This window comes from Dermacentor variabilis, chromosome 6 (assembly GCF_050947875.1).
Source record: "Dermacentor variabilis isolate Ectoservices chromosome 6, ASM5094787v1, whole genome shotgun sequence".
Classification (NCBI taxonomy): Eukaryota; Metazoa; Arthropoda; class Arachnida; order Ixodida; family Ixodidae; genus Dermacentor; species Dermacentor variabilis.
In genome coordinates, this window is record NC_134573.1 from 41,285,935 (window position 1) to 41,306,826 (window position 20,892).

General features: G+C 45.0%; 1 protein-coding gene across 1 annotated transcript in view; it reads right to left on the bottom strand.

Annotated features, from left to right (window-relative positions):
* Positions 1 to 362: 362 nt before the first annotated feature.
* Positions 363 to 20,892, bottom strand: part of LOC142584134 (glutathione S-transferase B-like) — a 47,009-nt gene continuing 26,479 nt past the window's right edge. The window contains exon 4 of the mRNA XM_075694307.1: positions 363 to 691. Coding sequence (XP_075550422.1) covers positions 500 to 691 — 192 coding nt within the window. The 3' untranslated portion in view covers positions 363 to 499. The remainder of the gene's footprint in view (positions 692 to 20,892) is intronic.

A 20,892-nucleotide genomic window follows, 5' to 3' on the forward strand; every position in this document is an offset into this window, starting at 1 on the left:
AGTTATAACTCCGAGATAAGGGGCGCGCAGCCACGCTCAAGCGTGCGAAGCATGGTGGCGGCACCGCCGAAGTTCAAAATAGATATATTATTCTGAGCGTATTTCAGCCATTTATTTAACACACCGATTCAATCACGCACGTAAAGGCGGTAATCGTAAAGGCGGTAATCGCCTATGCAGCGAGTGGGCACTAAAATTCCGCTATCGCTCGGTAAGCTTCCAGGTGGAAAGACAGCGCTTCTCGAGTCAAACTACTGAGCCAAAGTGATCTCGAGTGAGCAATGAGAGGACGAAGCTCATACGGCTGACGCCACTGTCAGCAAGAAAATGTAGGCACAAAGTGAGCTAGGTCAAAGCCTGTTCAGTAATTCGCGATGCCAGGTTGCGAAAAGTAAGAACGCTTTATTTTAAACAGCAATCGCAAAAGGCAGAGCATCACTGTTCAAGGAAGGCAGTCCAAAGCAATAAAAAAGGAGATCCGATCGCTCGACTGGATCGCTCAGCAGTCGTCGGCGGGTGGTTTGTTCTGTGCCGCAAGAGCCTTGGCGTAGGGACTCCAGAAAGGCCAGGACTTGAAGCGGTCAGAGGCCAGGTACTCCTTGAGTCCCGGCAGGGCAGCGACGCGCTTACAGTACTCCTCGAGTGCTGGGAAGCCCTTGTGGAAGGTGCTTGGGCCCATGGCCTTGATCACCTGCAAGAAAAGCAGTGACAATACCTGCTTGACACAACCGCACATAAAAAACCATTGCATACGATCATTACATTCTGCCTATACTTATCTAAGAGACGGAAACTTGAAGGATAACCATGAAGCTCAAGAAATCTTAATGGCACCGTCATGGAAGAAGAAATGATAGACGTAACTGAAGACCACGGTGTAGCTTAAAGGGAGCCTGAAGCGATTTTGTACATACGTACTGATTCCTTAGGGTAGGTCCTGATCAATATTTGACGCATCGAAGTGCTCCGCGTAAGGCGTGCAATTTATTACAAACTTTTAAAAATGTACATCGTTACCGATCACAGCACGCCGCGTGGCTGAGTGTTCAACCGTCCCTGACCGGGTGGCGTGACTTCACCAGATGACGCAACTAGAGCGAGCTACGCGGTTGGCTGCCCACAGTGCGTCATAGATGTTTTTTTTACAATTTTATGGCGAACAAATGTTGATGGAATTAGTTGGAAGGATAGTTAACTTGTTTCTATAAAAAATTCAGTGCCCTTGCACTCTAAAAGATAACCAGCGAAGCTGTGAATGCAGGCCGATTACTGGCGAACTGCACCTCCACCGCGGGTCAGCCCCAGTATTGCACTATCTTCGGGATCGGCGCACGTACGGGGAGTGCTTAATGCCTGTTTCACCTCCACCGTGGGTTTTCCCAGTATTACACTAACTTCGGGATCGGCCCACGTATGAAAAATAGTTCTATGTCCACGGAGACTAGATCCGCCACAAGCTTGCCAGAAACAGCTTCGCTGTAAAAGAAAGCGATAGGAAGAGAATGCTCAAAGAAAATTTATCACTACAATCAAGACTTGCGGCAGGTAGCAAGTGTCATCTGCCTTTTTTACAACGTGCTCCATGTTTACGAGAGCTCCGAGGTCTGCCCCCCCCCCTTCCCCCAGTGTTGGTCTAGATCTTTCTCTTCGCGAGCACCATGGTTGCCCGTTGTTAAGTTGTAGGATGCAAATATAGCGACCGGCAATATGTCGAGCTGTGACATCCTGTCCTTCTGCATGGCAGCACACGAGCGGTGTGACTGCAGTGCATCGGACCGTCGCTCTCCGATCGGCGCTAGGATATGCGCGTTTGTGCTCGTCACTTCGCGCCGGAGGATTACTACCATTCTCGTGTTCCACACCTCCGGAATTCGGGTAAACGCAATCACAGCTCAACTGGGCCTGGACGTTTCAAGGGATGAGTGGAGGCGCGAACGTGAATGGTCTGCAGGATGCAGCCACCTGGTGGCAAACAGAGCTCAGCAAAACACAGAACTAATATAGCAGTAACGAAGTGTATAGCACTTTGCTGTTGGTGTAAATTTTTGGCAGGATCGTAATGGTAAGCAGGTACAGCAGGTAAGCAGGTACAGATAAGCAGCAGGGGCGTAGCCCCTGCTGACCAAGTGCAAATTTTCGTGCTGTTATGCACCGCCGACCAAACAATCCCCGGCGCCCGAAATCCTTCTGGATTTTGCCTAGAATGTATTTTTCCCGCTCGAAAAGACATTTCGGCGCGAAGATTGCGAACTTGGGCTGGATTTTGTCGCAACACCCATGCACCTGGTGTCACATAACGCAAAGAGCCCCATCCGAGCACACAGTTTCAAGGGCGTTTTGATGGCGAGCGGACTCGTCGTGGCATCTCGCGGAGGCCGCGGAATATATGTAGCACACGAATTTGAATTCCGAAACATTATAGGTATAAAAATCACACACTTTTGATGCGAAAGGCGCATTGACATTTCCAAAGTCGTGCTTTAGATTTTCAATTCCGGAATTTTGTGGGTTTTATGTCCTTATAAACGTTTGACGCCAAAGGTGTATTGACTTTTCTAAAGTCGTACATCGGACCATACAATGAGACAAGCCAAATCAACACACTATCAGACAAGTTGACAAAGCGCGCAACGAGGTCCGGTGAGACGAAGCGTTATGATGGTTCATTTGTGCCGTCATGTCACCTGCACGAAAGCACTCATGTCAAGACCCTAAAGCCAGCAAAGGTAACTACGCATTATTTATTTTTTCTACTTTGACTTTTATTTGCAACGGCACATTGAGCCTCTTCAAGTTTCTTGTTCTCGTTACCCACGGGCTGCTGCCAGAGCCAGTCAGGGATCCTGCATTTTTCACGTGTTGCCCTAGCTGACAACCGCGCGGCGCACTTCGGTGCGCGTTAGTTTTTCTCTGGCCGAGTGTACTTTGGACTCAGATTTTTGGACTCTTTCTGGCTAGCAGACGAGAAAAAGAATCAATGGTCGCTCGCCGCCACCACTATTGTGGGGACTAGAGGGATTGCAACGCGTTCATTTGAGGGCATCAGCCTCATTTTGATATTATCACAAGCTCTCCGGAAAGTCTTTTGTCTCGCCAGTGTAGGATAACGAGCATCATGCATATGGTTCTCTGTGAACCAAACGTCTTACGTTTCCTACTATATTCCTTCGGTAGCAGAATTTGGTGAACAAAGTAGGCATTTGATTGTGGCCAGCATGCTTTTCTTTGCGTATTTTCTTTTTCATTTCGGTGCCCCCGCCCTACAAAAGAAAAAAATACATTGTTGCGGCGCAGTGAATTGTCGCATTGTGAAAGTTCGATTTTGTTACTTCTTTTGCACAAAGTAACGGGCCACGGGACTCTTCAGTTGCCGGATACTCTTACCGTATTATTGCGATATCAAGTATATGAACACTCAAGGCGCATTCCTGTCGTAGTCGTCGCCCTCATGCTCCGTATGAAGTCCAATGACGATAACATCGTTACCTCGTGCCGCATGCTATATGTGCGAGTGAAAGCGTAGGGAGGCCGACGACGGTGGGTCAGTCTTGCGTGCGCAACGCAGAAAAGCGGCCAGGAAGCGCGCCGCCTTCCGTCGAGCGCGATGCATGGGGAGAAGAGGAAGTAGGAGGAGCGGCCCTTAGTACTGTGATGTGTGAATCTGTGATTGCACAACATGTTTATGTTCCTTGTTTGACACTTATTACAGGTTGTTTCAGGTAACTTTAGAGAGAGGTTATAAGTATGCCAATGACGAAATATGCCCGAAATATGTATATGCCGACTCTAAGATGGCGCGACCAAGTGCATGATGCTCACTTTTGTATGCACTGTGTCACGCTATATTTTGTGTTTTGTTTTACAGTATAATTAGTCAGGATTAATTGACCAACTTCTGAAGCAACGCAGCTAGGAAAACATTTCCTATTAGAAAGTTGCAGAGAGGTTTGCAAAACGTCCGAATAAGCAGTTTCTGTCTTTCTATCTGTTAAGTGTTAGTGTTCTTGTTTTTCAGCTTACTGCCGATGCCCGGGGGAAAAAACGTGACATGCCCGCTTGCACGTCGTGATTTCGCTGCTCCCATGGGTTCCGCACGCTAACTGCCATAGATGCGCTGCCCCTCAAAAGGCGACAGAGCAGCGACGCAAGTGTTGACTGTTCGATTTAAGCTTGCGCTGCGTAAAGCGACTGACGGACATGGTGATGGCGGCGGTTCCAGATAGCGATAAACAGGCTATCGTGCATGGGCTGCTAAAACGCGAGAAATTTCGTGATGCCTTTTTTCCAACGAAGAAAAAGCAGACATGATTCTTGCCTTATGAGCTGCAGGCGGACAGAGACGGCAGGCTGCAAGAATACTTCGAAGCTGACACCCGGGTACGCGACCGAGCCCGATGACAATATTCAACACCTATAAGACACTGAAGCATACCGGCAGCTTCACAATAAGCAGGGAGCTTCAGCCATAAATAATGAGGTTCGGTCAAACGTTTTGTCTTTCATGGTGGCTAATCTACACGCTAGCACGCACACCGTGAGCACACAGCTCGGTGTGTCCAACTGAACTCTGTGGAGGATATTGAAAACAGCTGGACTGCAGCCATATTATCTGCAGTTGAATAAATGCCTGCAGTCAAGGGATCTCCAAAAGAGACTGGACTTTGCGAGTTGGATTTTGATTCAGGAGGAGCAGGATTCTCAATTTCTCACCCAGGTACACTGGACTGACGAGGCGAACTATTCCCGAAATTGCGAAGTAAATATCCACAACACACACCGTTGGAGTGGGAAAATTCCCCACTGGCTAGGAAGATGCCGCCACCAACATCAGTGGTCTTTTAGCGTTTGGTGTGGAATATATGATAGCACAGTCACTGGGCCAGTGTTTTTTTAACAACACTCTGACCTTCAAGAGGCATTTAAGTTAGTTCCTCGAAGGGCCGGTTGAAGGCTTCCGCTGCAGCATGTCATTAGACCGACTTGACGCAGTATGGTATCAGCCCAACAGGGCCCCAGCTCACAGCTGCAGTCAAGCACGAGCCTGGCTTGATGTTACCTTCTCAGGGCAATGGATAGGGAGAAACGGGCCTTTAAGGATCACGTATAGACGACGGAAACGACGACTCCAGAAGCCTTAAAGGAGATGACAATTGAAGTCGGCCACAGCATTTCACCGACGGTGCTCAAGGCAGCGACAGCACGCCTTCTCAGAAGATCCCAGATGTTGTATCGCTGCAGAAGGTGACCTCTTCGAGCACTTGCTGTGAAAGCGCATGAAAAATAAACGTAAATTCAGTGAAGGACTGCGCATGCCCATTTAGGATACTCTTGTTTTACCATTTTCAGCCTTCTGAAAACTGAGTTTTTTATTTAGGGATGTTCAATTTGCTTAGAAAAATGCGGCAGTGGCGTAAAGGTAGAGCATCCGCATCGCGTGCAAGAGGACCGTGGTTCGAATCCGGGTGCCGCGCAACTTTCCACCAGATTAAAAAAAATCCGCGTGTTGATAAAATTGCATAAAGAGGCCTGGAGTGCGGCGTGATCCCAGTGACCAGAACCGGTAACGCACTCCCTCACCAGAGCAGGATTGGCCAAACTGGTGCAGTGCTTGGCCACCCATATGAATACAACAATCAAACCCCGGTCCTCAGTCCCCAGCAGCTGCGACGCAACTGACCAAGGCGGCGGTCAGACCTGCGACGTGGTTCCGGACAGGCCGCCATTGGAATCTGAACCTGGCAACGTTTAACGCTAGGACGTTATCTAGTGAGGCGAGTCTAGCAGTGCTATTAGAGGAATTAGAGGGCAGTAAATGGATATAATAGGGCTCAGTGAAGTTAGGACAAAAGAAGCATATACAGTGCTAAAAACCGGGCACGTCCTGTGCTACCAGGGCTTAGAGGAGAGACGAGAACTAGGCGTCGGATTAATGGTTAATAAGGATATAGCTCGCAACATACAGGAATTCTATAGCATTAACGAGAGGGTGGCAGGTCTTGTTCCGAAACTTAATAAGAGGTACAAATTAAAGGTTGTACAGGTCTACGCCCCCCCATCCAGTCATGATGACGGAAGTCGAAAGCCTCTGTCAGGACGGCGAATCGGCGACGGGTAAAGTCAAAACAAAATACACTATACTGATGGGTGACTTCAATGCCAGGGTAGGCAAGAAGCAGGCTGGAGACAGGTCAGTGGGGGAATATGGCATAGGTTCTATGAATAGCAGGGGAGAGTTATTAGCAGAGTTTGCAGAACAGAATAATATGCGCATAACGAATACCTTCATCCGCAAGCGGGATCGCCGAAAGTGGACGTGGAGGAGCCCGAATGGCGAGACTAGAAATGAAATAGCTTTCATACTGTGCGCTATCCCTGGCATCATACAAGATGTGGACGTGCTCGGCAAGGAGCGCTGTAGCGACCATAGGATGTTAAGAACTCGAATTAGCCTAGACTTGAGGAGCGAACGGAATAAACTGGTACATAAGAAGCCGATCAATCAGTTAGCGGTAAGAGGAAAAATAGAGGAATTCCAAATCCAGCTACAGAACAGATATTCGGCTTTAACTCAGGAAGAGGACCTTAGTGTTGAAGCAATGAAAGACAATCTTATGGGCATCATTAAGGAGTGTGCAATGGAAGTCGATGGTCGATAGTCGATGGTAACTCCGTTAGACAGGATGCCAGTAAGCTATCGTAGGAGACGAAAGATCTGATCAAGAAACGCCAATGTATGAAAGCCTCTAGCCCTACAGCTAGAATAGAACTGGCAGAACTTTCCAAGTTAATCAACAAGCGTAAGACAGCTGACATAAGGAAGTATAATATGAATTGAATTGAACATGCTCTCAGGAACGGAGGAAGCCTAAAAGCAGTGAAGAAGAAACTAGGAATAGGCAACAATCAGATGTATGCGTTAAGAGAGAAAGCCGGCAATATTATTACTAATATGGATGAGATTGTTCAAGTGGCTCAGGAGTTTTATAAAGATTTACAAAGTACCAGTGGCACCCACGACGATAATGGGGGGAAGGCAGCTGGGGAGGATCAGGTAACAGCAGGTTTGTTGAAGGATGGTGGTCAGATTGCTCTAGAAAAACTGGCCACCCTGTATACGCAATGCCTCATGACCTCGATCATACCGGAATCTTGGAAGAACGCTAACATAATCCTAATGCAGAAGAAAGGAAACGCCAAAGACTTGAAACATTATAGACCGATCAGCTTACTGTCCGTTGCCTACAAAGTATTTAGTAAGCTAATCGCGAATAGAATCAGGAACACCTTAGACTTCTGTCAAACAAAGGACCATGCAGGATTCCGTAAAGGCTACTCAACAATAGACCATATTCACACTATCAATCGGGTGATAGAGGAATGCGCGGAATATAACCGACGCTTATATACAGCTTTGATTGATTATGAGAAAGCGTATGATTCAGTCGAAACCTCAGCAGTCATGGAGGCATTACGGAATGAGGGTGTAGACGAGCCGCATGTAAATATACTGAAAGATATCTATAGCGGATTCACAGCCACCGTTGTCCTCCATAAAGAAAGCAACAAAATCCCAATAAAGAAAGGCGTCAGGCAGGGAAATACGATCTCTCCAATGTTGTTCACAGCCTGTTTACAAGAGGTATTCAGAGATCTGGATAGGGAAGAACTGGGGATAAGAGTTAAAGGGGAATACCTTAGTAACTTGCGATTCGCTGATGATATTGCCTTGCTTAGTAACTCAGGGGACCAATTACAATGCAGACAGACAGACAGACAGACAGACAGACAGACAGACAGACAGACAGACAGACAGACAGACAGACAGACAGACAGACAGACAGACAGACAGACAGACAGACAGACAGACAGACAGACAGACAGACAGGCAATGAACTTTATTTCATACTGAGGAGCTTCAGCGGGGGCCCCTATCGGGGACCCGCGGAAGCCGCTGGCCGCGTCCAAGTCGGGGCAGGAATACCGTGATTTCCGTCGTTTCTTGGGCCCTCTGGATTGCCTCTCGTTGTGTCTGGACGATGGGCTCCGGAGTGCCTCTTCCGAGTCGGCTTCGCTGGATAGAGGGCCGTTAGGTAACGCAGGGCATTGCCAGAGCATGTGCGCTAAGGAACAATAAATCTCATTACAGTCCAGACAGCTTGAATCGACGTCTGTGTAGATACGGCTGAGAAAGTCCAGCGAGGGGAATGAGCCCGCCTGAAGCATTCTAAGTGAAACTAACTGAGACCTGTCTCGCTTCGCGTGAGGAAGAGGATATGCCCTTCTAATAAGCCGATAGTGAGATGTTATCTCCTGAAAGGTAAGGAGCGGATCGTTCTGCTGGATTTCATGCTGTCCTCATAAGGCCTCCATGCCGCCGCGGCACGTTAGTTCTCGCGCACGGTCATGGACAAGCTCGTTGAGGTTAGGTATGTTCTGTTGAACGTCCGCACTCATATGGGCGGGAAACCAAGAGATGAAGTGAGTACCGAGTTTGTTCTCTTTTCCAGAATGGAGGCAGCCTCTTGGGCTAGGTTACCCGATTCGAAAGCTTTGATGGCCGCTCGTGAGTCGGTGAAAACGTTGGTGCGCGAGGGTTCGGTCATGGCTAGGGCTATGGCGACCTGTTCCGCGACCGCTCGTAGCTAACCTAACCGAGGCCGAGGAGCGTAATTCTCCTTTGCCGTCAATGATTGCCAACGCGAACGTGCTAAGTAGCCGTACTGAGCCGCGTCGACAAAGACAGTCGCATCTTGATTCTCGCTGGCCTTCTGTAAAATCGCTCGTGCTCGGGATTTCACAATGCATGCTCACTGACCTGGAGAAGCAAAGCAGGAGGGTGGGTCTAAAAATTAATCTGCAGATAACTAAAGTAATGTTTAACAGTCTCGGAAGAGAACAGCAGTTTACGATACGTAGCGAGCAGTGGAAGTGGTAAGGGAATACATCTACTTAGGACAGGTAGTGGCCGCGGATCCGGATCATGAGACGTAAATAATCAGAAGAATAAGAATGGGCTAGGGTGCGTTTGGCAGGCATTCTCAGATCATGAACAGCAGGTTGCCATTATCCCTCAAGAGAAAAGTGTATAACAGCTGTGTCTTACCAGTACTCATGTATGGGGAAGAAACCTGGAGGCTTACGAAAAGGGTTCTACTTAAATTGAGGACTATGCCACGAACTATGGAAAGAATAATGATAGGTGTAACATTAAGGGATAAGAAAAGAGCAGATTGGGTGAGGGAACAAACGCGAGTTAATGAAATCTTAGTTGAAATCAAGAAAAAGAAATGGGCGTGGGCAGGGCATATAATGTGGAGGGAAGATAACCGATCGTCATTAGGGGTTACGGGAATTAAGGGAAGCGTAGCAGGGGGCGGCAGAAAGTTAGGTGGGCGGATGAGATTAAGTAGTTTGCAGGGACAACATGGCCACAATTAATACATGACCGCGGTAGTTGAAGTATGGGAAAGGCTTTCGCCCTGAAGTGGGCATAACCAGGCTGATGATGATGATGAATTTTTTTACAGCGATTGGGAAATGACGGGCCTGTTGCTTCCGGCAGCACAAGCGATAACTGCTGCGTTTGCTTATCGCTATAATGAACTTTCGCGAGGGTATAACATCGCTGGCGTAAATGGCATAGCGAACGCCTACGTCTCTGTCCTGTCGCCTTTTAAGCGGCAGCGCGCGTATGGCTGTTGGTGATGAGAACGTTTGGGAGCATTGCATTGCAATCACGACGCGGAAGCGGGCATGTCACGTGGTGTTTTGCATTTAGTGAGCATCATCAAGAAGCTGAAATACACTAATACTTATTAGATACAAAGGGAAAATGCTTATTCTGACGTTTTGCAAACCACTTTGCATCTTTCTAATCAGAATTCTTTCCCTAGCTTCGTTACTTAAGAAGTTGGTTAATTAATCATGACTAAATATCGTTAAGCAAAAATTAAGCAAAATACAAAAATAACGTGATATACTGCATACAAAAGTAAGCAACGTTGATTTGGTCACGTCGTCTTAGAGTGCATAGGCATATTTTTGAACTCTGGCTAAAGTTAGCTGAAACACCCGGTATACAGCGACTTTTGCTTAGATACGTAGGTTTATTGGTGACATGTACGTGCATTTAAATATCTTGTTGCTAGCTTTTGTGGATACATACAGTGAACTTTGTTTCCAGTGACACTTTTTGGCCCTTTATCAAGCTTTATCTCCACATCTGTGTATTCCATAGTATCTTCGCATCTCTAATGAATATATTGCAGAACTGCTTTTATGTTATCTCTGTCGCGACTATAATTTCGGCGCAATTACAATACACGACCGGTGACAGCAGCTCCTGCGCAATACATTGGAACGAAGGACAGTGTCATTGAGGTTTTTCTCAGGCAGGTGCATATGTACAAAAATGTAAACAAGGTTCTTGAATGACATAGTTTCATTAAAATATTTGTCCTCAACTTTATTTCACGGCCTTTACATGTATCATATCAACCGCATGCACTGCTTTGCTCGTTTCGAACTGATATAGTTCTAAAGTTCGTGTGATATTCCCTTTCCTTATTAAATAGACAAAAACATGGAAGCATTGATATCACTTATTTCTGGCACAATTTTTGGGACACTCTTTTGCAATGGCGATGCAGTTATTATTCATGTATTTGATCCCATGACAAATTCTCTAAGGAGGAGGCCGAGCTCCAACGTGAGCTGTTAAAAATTATGCGTGTAGACGTCCGATGCATACACAACACTCTAAAAGCTAGGAAGGGTATCGCAGGAGTGAAACGGCCGGTTCACTCTTCAAAGCGTCGTTTTACTCTCGCAAAATGTCGAGGAGAGTCAAATGCATTGTTCACTCTGTCACCAAGGAGAGAGTGAAATATGCTTTTCACTCTCCCCTTCAGAGAGAGAGTAGAATGCCCATTCTACTCTTGCGGCAATAGAGAACAAAACGTAGCGTAATCTTCTGCTTCAACTGTAGGTGGCTGGCCCCGAACATGGCAATGTATCATTCATGCACGCTGAGCAAAGAACACGTCGTTTTGCTTCTAAGAGAACAGGCCGCCACAGTTGAAAGGAACGCGTAGCGAGCGCTCTACTTTTTCACTCGGAGTTGCTCCACCGCGTGCGCGCGCGCGCTCAAGATCGCGGAACAACACAGCAGCGGACAAAGGTGATCCGTCCACCGAGCAACGAAGGCCAGCCAAGGGAGATCGTTTGTCAGCAGCCATCTCGCGTCGCCGCGAAAACACGACACTCGTTCGTCATGCCTTGGATATAACAACAAATCCTCCACGGTAAGTGAATTCTCACTTAGGTGCACATTCTCCGTATATGTTATCCTATCGCCAGGAAGTCATCGCTGCGCTTAGCCGACGCGATTGACAGAGGACTAGGCATACGCGCTGTGTCTCTCGATGTCAATCAAAAAAGCCAGTCGTCGCGATAACTGCAGGTGATTTTATCACTTTGCCGTTGTCCGTAAGAGCTTTAAAAAACGCAAACGCTGCCAGAACTATGGTATGTTCAATAAGACGCCAGGCGAGAGGATGCTTAAAATGGTTCGTTCACCAGCCCGTGATTTCGAGCCTATGCGGAGCGTGATTAGCGTGCGTTTTGTGTGCTTTAATTTATTCAGTTTGGCAGTCTACTCTGTACGGAACGCTGTTGAACTAAGGAATCATAACAGAAGGCGTCATTTTGCTGGCAGCATGCTTTCTTTATAAATAAACCGCGCGCTTGACGGTGTCTCGCGCAGTGGGAATCTGCGACCACTGAAGTCCCGTGCAGCACCAGTGCTAGTTAGAAACTTTGCCGCAGGCATTCAGCTGCATGCTGCAAGAGGTAAGTTGGGCGCGTTATATTGAACTTACTGAAAACACATGAGGAATCCATGTTTTATGCTGAAAAAAGTATAAACCCCATATAAGCGATCTTGCGCGCGGCAGCTACAAGCGACGGGATGGAGATGGCTCTCGCGTTCGCTCGTCGCCTACAAGTCGTATCCGTGCGAGCGACGATTTTGAGCGACGCCTCCCTGGTGCTGCCGGCATGAGGGCTGCAATCACGCGTGACGCGTGTTTTAGTAATTTACGTTGATGTATTTTACTATAAAAAGTAGCATAAAATATTTCCGGAGGTTTTGCAGTACGTTCTTATCCTTGCACGTATAAAAATTGAATCATTTGCTCGTTCCGCGCGACAATCGGTAGTATTTGTGCGATGTACATCCAGTTCCGGCTTCGCGCTATTGGCTAGTCGCTCATAGCACATCCGGGCGACGAGCGACGATTTCTAGATTTCCGGAACCGAGCTATCTGTTCAAGCGACGGCCCGTTTTGTCGCTCGAAGCCGTCGCTCGTCGCCGTCGCGCAATAAATCGCTCTCACAGTGTTTATCCCTAAGACTGAACTGTTTTTGCTCATGTATTGAAATGGTGTGATTATAGGTCTGGTTTTGTCTCCTGTTGCGGTTTTCGTGTACGGTGCGAAACTGAAAGGATGCTCATGTCTACGAACTCGGTGAATTGTCGAGCAGCTAGTTATGCATCGGCATCGAATATAACGGCTGCTGTGTGGAATTACAATTGCAGGGGCGGTTTGCATACGCTTATTGTTTTGAACATGCCTGTGCATTTGCTAATATGAGTTGGCGTGTCAGAGTTATGTCATATGAACAGCTAAATCAGCCTTCCTCTGGAGGTTACAAGCGTAATGTGTGCATTTTGCTATTGCATGGCAGATCAAAATGTGTTTATCGCTTGAATATCTTTAGTAGAGAAATAAAATATCAAAATAAAATGTTTCTACAGAATAATAGGTTGGTGTAATAAACTAATAACTGTGGTTTAACTGCAACTTTTACATGCCTTCAAGAATCTAAAATGCTAGATTTCAAACTACAGCAATAGTCGGGTCTGTCAAAAATGAACTCCATTGCGCACCTCATACATGAAAATAAGTTCATGCCTTTTAGTAAGCTTAGATGCAGGCCGCAGTGAACTTTCGTGTTAGTATTGAAATGTGGGTAAGCTTGCCATAACAAGCCTTGTTGCCCTTTTTTATAGGCACATCCATATATCCACTGAACTGAAGGACAATATTTTCATCCCTACTGAGCATCATGTTTGCAGCTATAATCCTCAAATTATGGCTTCAGCAGTGGCACAACCAGGGATGGTGCGGAGGGCACACTGGGGACGTGCTTAGGATGCGTCACAAGTGGTGTTTGCGATACACCAGACTCATGACAGACGTATGACGTCTGAAAATGAGCAATATTCTATTTATTAGCAGGAGTATTCTAACATTCATGACAAACAATGATGAACTGTTGGTGATTTGTTTTTTGTTTAAATCTAAAAATGAAGTTAGTTTAGCAATTGACTGTTGCAGTCATCTGGAAGTTTTGCATGCATTTCACTAGGAAGACTAATAGCTAAGACTTTCTTTTATTGCCATGGCCTTGACTGTCTTGATGTTGTTTTGCACCATGCCCTGGTGTTGGCTTTTGCATACAATATTTTTCAGGCACTCGCTTTATATAACGCAAGAAGGCAGCTGCAAGGACACGAGGATGTGAGAGAGCCAGTGCAGCAGGACTTCACGTAGTGCAGAGGAGCCAATGCCAAAAAATCAAAATACATTGGCATGCAATTTGGACAAGAAAACTAGTATGTGGGTATATTGGGTCTACCATTTGACCAAATGTCAACAAAATCAAGATACAGCATGTTACACCAAGATGAAAATTCTCACGTGCTCTAGGCAGTCATCTTAACATGGTATATTTATGTAATGTTTCTGATTGGAAAGTCAAATCAAGTATGCTCTCTGGAGACAAACACATAGCAGCAAGTGTCATTGAAAAGTTAGAAATGTGTTTTAAAAAAGCTAATTAGTTCTGACAAGTGACTGCTTTTTGTCTTGCCTCTCAACAGATACATCCATGTGATAAAAAAATAGTGGTACAATGAAATTGCATATTTGCTTAGTGCCATGATACATACTTGCAATGAACACGGTGCCTGTGTTTACTATAAAAAGCAACAGACCATGCTTGGTTAGGTTACGCCCACTACAACATGCAGGCATGGGTGATTGGGGCTTTTTTTATTTCTGTGTCGTGAGGTTTATTGACGTACGTATAGGTGCAGTGGCACGCAGTATGGCTAGTACAAAAAAGGGGGGGGGGGGCAGATATATGTAGCTCACTATACACGACACAGGGCAAAGGAAATCCGTGTTCAGGAACTATGTTAAATGCCATGTACGTAAATTTTACAACGCTACTCATTCGAAGCGCGCACATTTGCATATTGAAGACAAGTTTTCCAGGGTACATAATTTAGTGCATAATTTACACTAATTTTGCTCTAACCACGAGACATAATAATTTGAATATACTGCACGGAAAAACCTAGAGCGAATTAAATTGTGTCAGCTTCGTGTGTATACATATAGTCTTTCCTATGCATTAGGTTTTTCGCGTAATGCATTACCAGTTGACAGCCTATCTTATCATGTGTACTCTGTTTACATTACAGTTGTTTATTAGTTTACTCATTTCTTTTGCGACTTATGAAATGCCGGTGTATATATATTTCCAACATTTGACATAAGCCTGTATGTTTTGTAGGGACAACCCAGGACGTGCATTTCTCAGCACCCAGTCAACTGCCAGAAGTGTCTCAAACACAGGCCACCAGTAAGTGGACATCACTTGCAATTTCACATTATGCAGTTGGCTGCTGCCTTGTACTGAGGCTTTTTTTTAATGAGATGGTGGTGTCGTTCTAGTGTACATTTTTGCCACAAAGGTGCGACCATGTCTCACAGAGGCATATATGGTTGCTATTCTCTGCGAGGGACGTGTTCTCGTGTTCGTGAAGCATTTGTGTTTGGCAGTATTGTCGCCCAATGAGTCAGATATAAACACTGTAACTCGCCACTGCCGGCAAGTAGTTGCGAGAAACCCAATATATTATGACGCTGTAAAGTTATTTCATTATTTCGAAGGAAAGTGTTGCAGCAGGAAAAAAAGGTTGCTATTCCAGGTAAACATGTCTTTTTCTCACAAGTTATTTAACCAAACTGTGGATGCGTGAAATTCGTGACTTATGAATATATTTTAATTCATCCTTTAGTAATGCCTCTAAAAGTGACTAGAAATAGCATGTGACTACCTCTCCAATCAGCAGATCAAACACTTACAGTCATAAGTGGTAGTTCCATGCAGTCTCGCACTCTATATAACCTTTCCTTTCAGCAGCAGTCGAACTTGTGGCTGCGTTTTCAGGAGGAGTGCACTTGGCACTGTATATGTATGTGTGAATTCGGTTTTCTTTGTATGTGTCGGCTCACTGACACAAACAGTGCAAAAATCAGTTGTACCATGAGGCTGACGACGCCTTCTGCTGCTAGACATGCGGCACTTCCTATTTCATAGTACTGCATGACATTTAAATCAAAGATAGCACATAAAATGATCAAGAAAACTAACCGCTGTTATAGCTGTTTTCCTCAAAAAAAGCTTGTCCCTTATGGGCTGTGTTAATCTGAGCTCTCCACCGATGTTTCAGTAGTATTATCCCTTAGTGAGTGAGAGATTGGGGGCAATTAATTGTGTTAGTGTTTAAATGGTGTCCTAATGATGTGTATTTGTTCCAACAAAGTTGTCTAGATTACTTTATTGTGTAGTGTAAAGCTTATGAAACCATCAGCAACTACTGAGTTGCTAACATGCATATGCGTTTGTCACTATACAGGTGGCACTCGGCTGAACCACTGCAATGCTGCGGAAATTGCCAGTACCAGCGGCTTTGCAACAGCTGTTTCACAGCATGTCGGTATGTGCTGATTTATAGTTATGTTGGGATGGGCTAGTATTATGGACCACTGCTACTCTTTATTGTGACAGATTCATATGATAAGTGATGTAATGGGCACAGCGAAAACCTGTGAATGTTTTACTATGGTACATAAAAAGGCTCTCCTTTTTGTCACTGGAGCAGTGGAGAAGAGCATGCAGGCACTCCTGAATGTACATATATTTAATGTATGTATATATATATATATAGATATATATATACACATAGAATTAAACTAAAGGCAGGGACATTCCACCTTTCATCTTGAATTGACTTGTACAGTGCAAAAATGCAACACAGACCACAGAGAAGCATGCATGTTAACAGGTTTGATACACACAATAATTCAACAGATTTAATACTTCAGGTGTGCTACTTTACGCAAGGGGGAAGGGAAAGGGGAGAAAACCAGAAAAAAGAGTGGAGTGGAAAAGAAAGGAATCGTGCCAAAAAGCATGAGAAACATCGTGCAGCCAGGATCGCCAGCAGGACATCTAAAAAGCACTCTGATAAAATTACATACAGGGCAACCTTACGTATTGTTTGTTTCAATAAGCTTAGATCACATGCAGCCATTACTGCAATCAAGTTGTTTCCTTATGTCATATGAGGGAATGATGTGGGCCCAAAAAACTGTTTAGAGCTGAAGGATTATGTTCCATGCTAGCCTCATTACCTGCTTTTTTATCATATTGTAATCAGCTGCCTATGTTAGGGACAAAAAGTAAGAGCACGAGCTTTTTCCTGATTCACCATTCCACACAACAAGTCTTTGTGACTATATGTACATGCAGATGATCCATAGATGAAAAATATTCAGTACAGTAGAATCTCATTACAAGATACACTTGGTTGTAAAAGACATATGAAAGTGGTTTGGTTGGTTTTCCGATGTTTGCCACGTTTACAACACTGTACACAAGAGACACCTTTGTTACTAACGATGACTTTTTAAGTATTCTTTATTTCGAAGGGACACAAGCCAGACACATTCACTTCATGCACTTTGTGTGCTCCGAAGGGCGTAAAGATCACGCAATCCTCACACAAGTCAATTGCGCATGTCTCTTTAAGCATGAACTAGAAAAGGAGGGCAACGAGGACAGCGCAGGGCAGAAAGTGTCGGCGGTTGAAGTGACGAGCGTCTAAGAGCACCTCAAAGGTACTGCGAGCAACAAGGCTTTCAATGTCAAGTATTTAACTTCCAGAAGTTAGGAAGGAAGCAACACAATCTACAGTCACTAAAAAGCTGTGAATGTCTTCCTTAAAGGCCCCCTAAACCACCGAGGTTAAAATTGAGTTGCGGTGTTGCAGTTGTACATGTTAAGGTAACGAACACGTAGCCACGAGAATGTTTCGAAATGGTGCAGTAATAGTCGAGCTACGTGTGTTTGATTATCGAGAAGTAGACCCCGCTCATTTTACTCTTTCATCTGGTACACGCCATCTGGACAGTATCGTCTTTTCCTCGCCTAGTACACCTCCAAATGTTACGGGACAGGCCATCACCAACGAGCTCTGTTGCTGCCGCACAGGCCCGTCGTCCTGCAAGGGGTGGCGCTAATGACCTCGCCAATACAATGGAACTGTATGGTGACTAGTTGAAGAGCCTCATAGGGAGACCCTTCTGTTGGCGTTTCTGTTCTTTGCCCCCATTGGCTGCCCACAATGGCATCGCGAGCAACGCGACGAGGAAGAAGGAGTGTGTTTATTTGCTTGCAGGCCTTGCCGGCAGTCGTACACTTTCGTTCGACCAATCGACGGCACCGGAAACTGGTGTCATCATCAGAGACAGCCTGGTGATGTCAGGACAAACTGGGGGGCGGGGTGCAGGATTGGTCCAGAGAGGCGCACGGGGTCGTTTTCTTCATATTGTGGTGCTCCCACAGTGCTACGCACTGTGGCGTTTGGCATCGTCAATTGTGACGGCATTCTGATTTCGATACGCGTGTTTACTTGAAACGTTCAAAAAATGTCCAGAAGTGGTTTAGGGGTCCTTTAAGCCACCCTGAGCAATTATTCCTTCAGATATATCTAAACATACTTTAGTGATGATGCATAATAAAGTGATCTAGTTTGGCTCCTCAGTGTTTTAAAATTTTTGGTTACGAGAGACATGTTTCCCGTGCCTCTTGAGTATCTCTTCTAATGAGGCTTTACTGTAATGTACACACAATCGTGTAACTCCTCCTGCAAGTATTATTCATTAAGCCTGGTCACTGATGTGCAAAGCTTGTGGTTAAGTCTTGATGTCCGTACTTTTTAGAGCTATGTGTATTAATTCAGGCTGTTCTTATTGGTTCTTTGATGCAGGAGACAATGCCTGCGAAATTATTGGCCCTGATGACGAGAGCCCTCAAGGGGCAAACGACATCTCTGTTGCAGAAGTGAGCCCGATACCACCTGAAGTTACCATGATAGATGACACGGCAGCAATAGATACAGAGACTGCCATGTCTACTGCAGCTGCAACAGTGTACGAGGCAAGCAGCAGCGCGTCAGCATTAGCAGCAGTGTCAGAAGGAACCGCACCAGGCCTGGTAGAACAACATGTGCGCTATCACTGTGACTTTTTTTTTTGTAGTGCATACAACTCATTTGCTCAACATACAAAAGCTTTTCACCACGACTGTGAGCCAGTGTTCTTGTGCAGCAAGTGAAAGACTAAGTTAGGTGTTATAACAGAGTACAAGCATCACTTTAAGATATGCAAATGCAAACATATTACAATTGTTGCCTCCCCAGCCAGCCAACATTGCGACAACAGTGTGGAACATATGGTGGGACACACCTCTCCCCCATTAGAAGATAGTAGAGACTGTCAATGTTGTTGCTAGATTGACTGGTCTTTGTAGGCAAGTAGAAGGACAACACAGGTGTCATAAGATTGTTGTTACTGTTGTTGTTGAAGAGGTAAAAAAGAAGTTTGATGCAGCTGAAGTGCCAAATGATATTGAGCAAATCAAAAACAACCACCTGAGAAAGCAACACTATCGAAATTTGGGTATCTATGTGCCGCCAACTCTGGTAAGGATGGCATAGGACAGAAGTGTGATGAAAATCACACAGACACTGCTGTTCCATCACTGGTCGCAGTGAGCAGTGACTTGTAGGGCAAGAGAGTCAACTGAAACGAACATTATGGCATAGTGTCATGCTCCCACGTGACCACTTTCCATGTTATTTTGCATGATACAGCTCAACCTCCAGAAACGAGACCGAAACTTGTCTGTAAAAAAGCTTTCACAAAAAATTATTCTTAACACTATCAACATAGCAGTATCTTTTTTGTGTGGGTTCGAGGTTCCGGGGTGTCCATTAATGCAAAAATTGAGGAAAGAAAGAACATGTGTCGTACTTACACCTTTTTAACAAGTACGAGGGGGACAACTTTTCTAGTCATGCATCTTCATCATACTATCAAGTTTTTAAATGCCTTTTATAATAATTATTACGAGTTATGTCTGAGTGCACTGTATGCATGTAGCAGGTGTAAAATCAGGTCAGTTGGATCAGATGCCTTATCTTCAAGAGAGCCCTATATTCAAGAAATTTGAATTAAATTAGGTATGTTAGAGACGCACCCTTTCAGCACTTTATTGCCTGTGGTTTAAGCATTGCTCAATACTTTTGTGGATGGCAGTTTCAACCGGCACAGCACTGCGCTTTGCCACAGCCACATGTGTCTTCATAGCGGTGTTTACCATTTGTGTTGATCTGTTTCTGTATGCATAGAGCAAGTTTTTAATTAATTTTTTTCCGCATACTTTTGCTTGCACTAAGCTTCTATAAGGCAGTTACAAAGTGTGCGTCACTATAACGAACTGTTCTGCTGAGCTTACACTTGCAAATAATAGTGTTCAGATGGCCGCACTTTATGTAGGTGCAGCGCTAGCTTTGTGTATGTTCTCATGTTTGTATAAAGCTTATATAAGCTAGTTACAAAATGTATGTCACTAAGCATTGTGATATTCTTTAAAGAACTGCTTGGTTGGTTTTACACTTCTGAATTATTATTGAGGCGGTGGTATTCCCATGTAGGCCCACTGGTAGCTTTCTGTGTCCTCACGTGTTTGTATCAAGCTTTTACAAGGGAGTTACAGCATGTACGTCACTAAGCGCTGTGATATTTTTTAAAGAACTGCTTTATTGGTCTTACACCTCTGAGTAATAGTACTCGGGTGGCACTAGTCATGTGTAGGTACACAGGCACCATTTGTATACATTATGCTCATGTAAAACAGTTACTAAGTGTACGTCACTAATCACTGTGATATTTGTTGATGAATTGCTCTGATGGTTTTCCACATGTGAATAACAAAGGTCAGGACGCAGTACTTGCGATGTATAGTTGAATTTATACTGTGCCAAGACATGGGCTGTATACGTACCAAAAGAAATGTATATCATTATATTGTTGTGATTATTACTGTTTCGATTTTATTAAACAGTAATAAAATTGTTTCTTGTATCTATTGAGGTATGGCAATTTGTCATGCAACCGAGCTTAGGACCTGAACTTGTGCGTACAAATAAACAGCTAATTTAATAGTATACTGCTCATATTCTGCTAAACCAGTTTAACAAATCTTGTACTACAATGCTGGAAAAATGACAGAGCTGACTGGGATGTACAGAAAGAGTTCTGCACTGGCTGAAGGACTGCCCCAGACGGGAGTTGGTAATGTTGCCTTTATTGGAGTAGAACAGAAAGTGCACTTCTATTAAAAATGCGGCAGTCGGTGCAGAAACATAAGGCAGACAAGCAGATGTAGCACATTTTTTTCAGGGCCCTCCATGCCTACTACTGCATTTCTAGTCTTCCTGTGCTCTGCGCAGACTCGTCGAGTCTTCCTGTGCTCTGTGCCCCTGCTCAGCCAATGTTTTTACTCCGTGACAGTTGTTCTACTGGGTTCGTAGCAATAATGAAAAAAAAAGTTCAATGGTTTTCAAGGACTTTCGAGGCCCCGACACAGTAACTTCAAGGACCTCATGCGATGTGTTTCGTAGTTTGGACA